Source organism: Sycon ciliatum, chromosome 4 (assembly GCF_964019385.1).
Source record: "Sycon ciliatum chromosome 4, ocSycCili1.1, whole genome shotgun sequence".
In the NCBI taxonomy this organism is placed as follows: domain Eukaryota; kingdom Metazoa; phylum Porifera; class Calcarea; order Leucosolenida; family Sycettidae; genus Sycon; species Sycon ciliatum.
In genome coordinates this window covers 9,434,821-9,441,079 of record NC_088646.1, presented here as the reverse complement: position 1 = coordinate 9,441,079, position 6,259 = coordinate 9,434,821, and the positions used below count along the sequence as shown (strand labels likewise).

At 44.6% G+C, this 6,259-nt stretch overlaps 1 protein-coding gene across 1 annotated transcript in view; it reads left to right on the top strand.

Annotated features, from left to right (window-relative positions):
• LOC135814349 (F-box/LRR-repeat protein 2-like) overlaps positions 1-5,996 on the top strand; it is a 15,988-nt gene extending 9,992 nt beyond the window's left edge. The window contains exons 13-16 of the mRNA XM_065327453.1: positions 459-515; positions 1,884-2,020; positions 2,687-2,762; positions 4,910-5,996. Coding sequence (XP_065183525.1) covers positions 459-515; positions 1,884-2,020; positions 2,687-2,762; positions 4,910-5,023 — 384 coding nt within the window. The 3' untranslated portion in view covers positions 5,024-5,996. The remainder of the gene's footprint in view (positions 1-458; positions 516-1,883; positions 2,021-2,686; positions 2,763-4,909) is intronic.
• The last annotated feature ends 263 nt before the right edge of the window (positions 5,997-6,259 follow it).

Below are 6,259 nucleotides of genomic sequence, written 5' to 3'. Positions count from 1 at the left end.
AGCAAGCTGTTTCGGCCATAACGGCCTCATCAGTACAGCTTCGAGCTTTAAGTAAGACAACTCGTTGCTCTAGCGCCAGATTGCTCAAACTACGAAAGGTAGCGAGTGATGCGTAATAAAATAAAAGTTCAACTCGGATTTTCACCATAAAATAAAAGTTTTGTGTGTACTCAGGAGTACATGTCGCAGCTGTTAAAGCATAGATCTGACTGCACCATATGCTTTGAAGTAAGCTACTTCACCTAACTTAGTAACGCATTTTCAAGTTATCATTGCTAACACACGATTGTGTGTATGCCGGACTGGTTTCAGTGAAACTCTTCTTCTGTGAAGTTGTGGTGTGCTCTGGGCGTGCTGGATGTGTCGTCGCAAGCACCATGTGCCACTACCGAGCAGTTCTTACTAGAGTGTTCAGGGCTCTTGAAGAGTTGGTGTTGCTTGTCTTGCGCTGTGTGCAGATAACAGATGAAACCCTCCGTGCATTCTCCACAAACTGCCCATCACTTCAGCAACTGGTTAGTACATGCAGTATTATGTTGCTTGCTCTTACATGTCTTTCTCATATACACTCAAACGCCTCTTATCCGGACGCCTCAGATACGGGCACGTCTCTCTACCGGGCACCTTCAGCTTGAGGTCCTATAGCACAAATGCTTCGAATTTGGGGGTTTTGAACTTTTCTCCGTATGTGGAAGTGCTTATTTTTCATTGCCAACCTATGTAATTCACACACTTTTATCAATCGGTTCCTTTTGTATCCTGAACATGTGCAATACGTTCAAAATAAACTTCTTCACAAATGATACGATACATAGTAGCTGAGTTATCCTGAGATACGGGCAAATCTGAGATACGGGCAGTGCCCGGTCCCAAGGTGCCCGGATAAGAGACGTCCGAGTGTACAGTCCACTTCGCTTATAACGACTGCGGATATAACGACAATTCGCGAATAACGACAGAATTTCCATGCCCAAAGCAAAGTCCCATCTAACTGTATATATTTAACTTTGGATACAACGACTATCTGAATAACGTTAATTCGCGAATAGCAACATGCTTTTAGTGCCCCGAGGTCATAATTACTGCTTGAATAACGACTTTCTGGGTTTTTGACAGCTATTTCAAGTACCTGCCATGTAGAAGTACCAGAACCCATGGTGATGGATAAAGGCACACGTGCAAGAAGATGCAGCCAGGGGGGGGGGGGGGGGGGGGCTTTTTATTTTTATTTTACATTGCTTCCAATTTCTAAATAGTTAGAGTGATCAGCACAACTACATGTAGTTGTACATGAATGTACATGAATGTACACTAATCATCATGCATATGTACATGTACACTAATCATCATGTATATGTGCATGTACATGCACATGTCCCTGTTGATGGCTCCAAAAGGCTAATTTTTCAATCTATTTCCCTTCCATATTGACTTTATAGTTCCTTTTAATTGCAATATGAAAATAAAGTACACATTGGCATAGAGCATGAGAAGAGCTTCATTTTGATATGCATGTCATACTACTAGTATACAAAAAATGGGTTCACATACACGCGAACAAGGACACTTTTCTGATACCCGGTCCCATAATTATGGTATCGCGTGTCTTGGCCGCACTCGAGGTCAGCAGGTCAAGGCTGCTATCGCGACGGCCAGTTGCATAGACCATGAATCGCGTGGAACTTTCCAATCGGGAGTTAAATCACACATCACTTTTGATACTGTACTATGATCTTGTGCTGTCTCCCTGTATGCCACGACTCCCTGGTGCCGACTAATCATGTGGCAAGCTATTAGCGTGTCTGCACGTATCCCACTTGAATGTGCCTGTGGTCTGTGCTGGTCTCCTGACTGCTGCTGTCTGTGCTGTCTCTGCTCTCTAGTCTCTATCGTACTGTCACAGCATCACTGACTCTGGTATTGCACGCCTAGCACATCCGTCCAGTGCGACAGGCAGCTTACGCGTTCTCGAGCTTGACAACTGTCCACAGATTACCGACGATAGCGTGAGCACATTCATGTGAGTGTTATTCAGTACTAGTACTATCAAGAGTAGATAAACAAGAGTGTGCAACTCCGGATGGATTGGCCCACGGCGGAATTTTTTGTTGACGTAATCTTTTCGACGACGCACGCGCTGCGAGCCTTTTGGAGAGTTTTCCCTCGTGCACTTGGCTGGGCTTTACACTACAAGGTCGGTGCCCAGCACGTGCTCTCACACTGCTCTGCGGCAAAGCCGCGTTTCTCTGAAAAAAGGTGACGTAAACAAAAAATTCCGCCGTGGGCGCGGGGTATCTGCAGATTGTGCAGGAGAGATCCGGAGTTGCACACTCTTGTTTATCTACTCTTGGTACTATGCATGGACTAAATATGGGCAAAGCACACTCCCAGAGGTTTCGTCAGCTCAATGCCATTATTGGTTTACGCGCTGTAACATCTCTGTGTCGAAGTTTCGTTTCGCTGCAGCAAAAGCCGCATCTGTCTTGTGGGAGCATGATATTATTGTTGCTCTCTATCTGATGCTGTGTGTACGTGCGTGTATCTGCATATGCATGCGTGTTTCCACGTGTGTGCACGCCTGCACACAAATGTGTGTGTGTATGTGTGTGTGTGTGTGTGTGTGTGTGTGTGTCTGTCTGTGTGTCTGTGCATGTGTGTGTGTGTGTATGTGTGTGTCTGTGTGTAGGGACATGCCCTCCTTAGAACGTGTGGAGCTATATGACTGTATACAGATTTCACGCGACACTGTAACTCGCCTACAGGTAAATATAAAAAACCCTACTCGCCTACAGGTAAATATAAAAACCCTGCAATCCCCACGCAAAGTGGTCATTGGCTACCCCATCCGTGTATTGCTTGGAATAAAATAAATAAAATAAAATAATAAATTTAAAAGAATGCTTGTGTAGCACATCGTGCTGTTTGTCTTGTGATGTTATCTCCAAACAAAATCTTCCAGAAGAAGAACCTTGCAGTTGGACCATTATGGAATTATTCGTATTTTTTGTTATTCCACAATCACAATGACATATAAGGCCATGGTAAAAATTATCTTTGATTCTCAAGTACGCGCGCACCGATTTCTGGCGGCGCACCGACGATTTTTTATATTTCTATGCATGCATATATGCGTGCATGAAAAAACGGTCAATGCGAAAGGCATGAATCCGGGAGTAGTAAAATACCGGTATTTTTCTACTCCCTGGCCTGAATAATAAAATAATTATAAATTAATTATGAACCTGTGACATGTGTGACCCTATCTTTGGAAATAAAAAAAATTGTGGGAATTAAAATAGAAAATCGCTCGCTCGCACCGATTTTCACAGGCTCATGACCTGAGAATCAACTTTATTTTTTACCATGGCCTAAATGACAAAATAATTGTGATACAGTCGATCATAACCAGCCTTGATATCGAGAAAAAGTAAGAATAAGAAGATGAAGCAAAAAAAAGGAAGAGCGGGAAATAAGAAGAATTGAGTAGAGAAACCTGGATACAGCAGTATGATGATCCTGCTAGCAACAAAGAGTCAACTCAACTCGGGTAGACGCAGGCAGAACAGAAGAAAATGCAGCATACTAGGTAGTCCCAGAAGACTTGAGCTGCAAGCGCCGAAACCAATGAGACTACTGTAGGCCTTATTTAAATAGATGGGATTTTTAGAAGAATAGACAATCCGGCAAGTGAAAACTGGAGAGAAGATTGAGTAACTGCGGCAAGCTGGGGAAAGAGGAAGCCGCTAGTTTGCGAAGGAGACTCCTTGTCCATTCAGTGTCAAACGCTGCGCTGAGGTCGAAACGCAGAGGAGACTGTAGTGTTTTCGTTCTCGCATTCATCCAGGCTCTGGCCCAGCCTAGACTATTGCCAAGTGATCGAGTCGCCAAGCCGAAAACCAAATTGTGACTGGTCAAGGACCAGGTGAACATGTTGGTACAGAGGACCATATGCTACCCGTTCACAGAGCTTGGAGGTGGTGGATAGTAGTGAAATCGGCCGATAGTTGGAGCCGACCAATTTTCTGCTTTTGTTCTTGTAAATTGGGACAACCACGGCTGCTTCCCAGTTATCAGGGAAGTTTCCAGTCGTGAAGGACTGGTTAAATAGAAGACTGAGGGGTATAGCTATACTTGGAGACAAGACTTTGAGGAGTTCATGAGTAAGGCCATCTTCACCTATGGCCTTCGTTGGCTTAATGTAATGGATATCAGGGGCGTAGAAGGGGTTTTGGAAGTGGTACGACCGAAGGTGGGCGCGGCCGAAGGCCCTGTTGGAGGGGGGGTCGGGGGGACCTCCCCCGGGAAAATTTTGTAAAAAAGACACAAAATCCTGCGTTCTGGGAACTTCTGGCACACTGACTGTGCAGTCAATTGATCAAGTCGAGCACATGACTTTTTTTGTATACAGTACTCAGTACGACTGCAGATGCATAACCGATCTACGAGTACGAGTCTAGAAAAAGGTCATATGTGCGCATATGCATCTGGATGGATCCTGATTTTTTTATTACGGTTTTGCACGTTCCGGACGGACCACACTTTTCGAAAAGTGGTACGGCCATGGTCGTACCAGTCGTAGCGGGTGCTACGCCCCTGGATATGTTGGACAATGGCGGAGTGAGTAATCCGGAAAGACTGGAACACAGGGAGGTTGTGAAACAGTAAGCTAGGACGAAACCACGTAGGGTTGTCCGGTGTTCCAAAGCTGATTTTAACTGGCGGCATTGAGCATTGGCAATCTGGATACGGTCAGTGTGAACTGTTTTCGTGGAGTAGCAGAAGCATATCCGATTTTCGCCATCAAAACAAACCTTGTATTGGACCAGACTGGAAGAGCGTAACCTCTTTGTGACAGAATTATATAAAGCAAGCAGCTTGCCACCTTTCCTGCTGCCTGTTTTTTTTTCAGGAGGAGCGTCCACAACTCATAGTGCATATCTACTTCCCACCGACTATCCTACCGGAAGCCGGCGTCCCTCCTCGCCGCAGAAGGTGTAGATGCTGCAACTGTGTTGTTCTCTAGCAAGGTCAACTCCTGCATGCCGTGCTATCTTTCCGAATTGTTTAACCTCCATTCATGCAGCTAGCTTGCACGCACCCCCCCCCTCTATTTATTCTGCTTTTATACTCTCTGATCTCACGCTGCAACTCCAGTAGCCATCATAGCTGCATGGCTGTATTTAGTGGACATGTGAACGAACATACCTCCGACTCTTCTCTGCTTGTACAATCGCTTGACTCCCTGCTATATTTGTATATTTTTTAACCATCTAAGTATTTGTGTCTCTATCCACCTTGCTGCCATATTGGACCTCCACTGATCACCACACCGGATATTTGTATTGCTATTTTCCAGCCACCTGTCAACCGCCCTATCGTATAATTGTCTAGTTTGAATTGCATTCCTTAGCGTCACTGTAACTAACAAGTCCTTGCACGTTTCCCACAGGCCTACAGGATGTTTTCATGGCCCTGGTCTTGTCGTTTTATTTCCGCACAGCAACTGACACCGTGTGTAGGTTAATGGTGGTGCTCTACAACGTTTTTATTATGCTGTACATTCTATGATGTCATATACATGTTGAGTTGTGGTAAGTGAGGTCTGGTCACATGAGTATATTGCTGTCCTCGCTCATTACACTTGCATCAACTGCTGTGTTCTTCTGAAGGTGGGGACCAGAGCATTTCATAGCTTTTCCAGCTAGCTCCTTGACACTTCAACATACAGTACATGTAATTGCATTGTAGTACCGTAGTACCAAGAGTCCATAAAAACCCCCATTGTAGGGATCTCGTGGTAGTACCGGTACTTGTAGTTGTACTGTTTGCACTGCTTTTTTATTTTTTTTTGCTGGCTTTCCAACTCCCAGTTTTGTCTTCTTTTTATCCTGTTTGTGCGGCATAGAATCAGGAATAAGGCACAGCTGTTTGGTTTCTGCATGTATTATCCTATGGTGATTTTTTATTTCCAGTACTGGTGATTTATGTCTATACTACTCTTATTATATCCAACTCTGAGGAGGACTGAACCAGGGAGTTGTAAAATATTTTACGACTCCCTGGACTGAACCGTTCATGTACTTGTAGCCAGGGAGTAGTACAATACCGTACTACTCCCTGCTTGTAACTGCTACTTCACAGTTTTATAACTTGCTAACCCATCATGCATCTCGCCTTTCGGTTCCTGATTTGTGTAATTTAAAAAGTGCAGAACTGCATGAGCAGGCTGCACTGCTAGTACTACCGGTAACCGATAGCA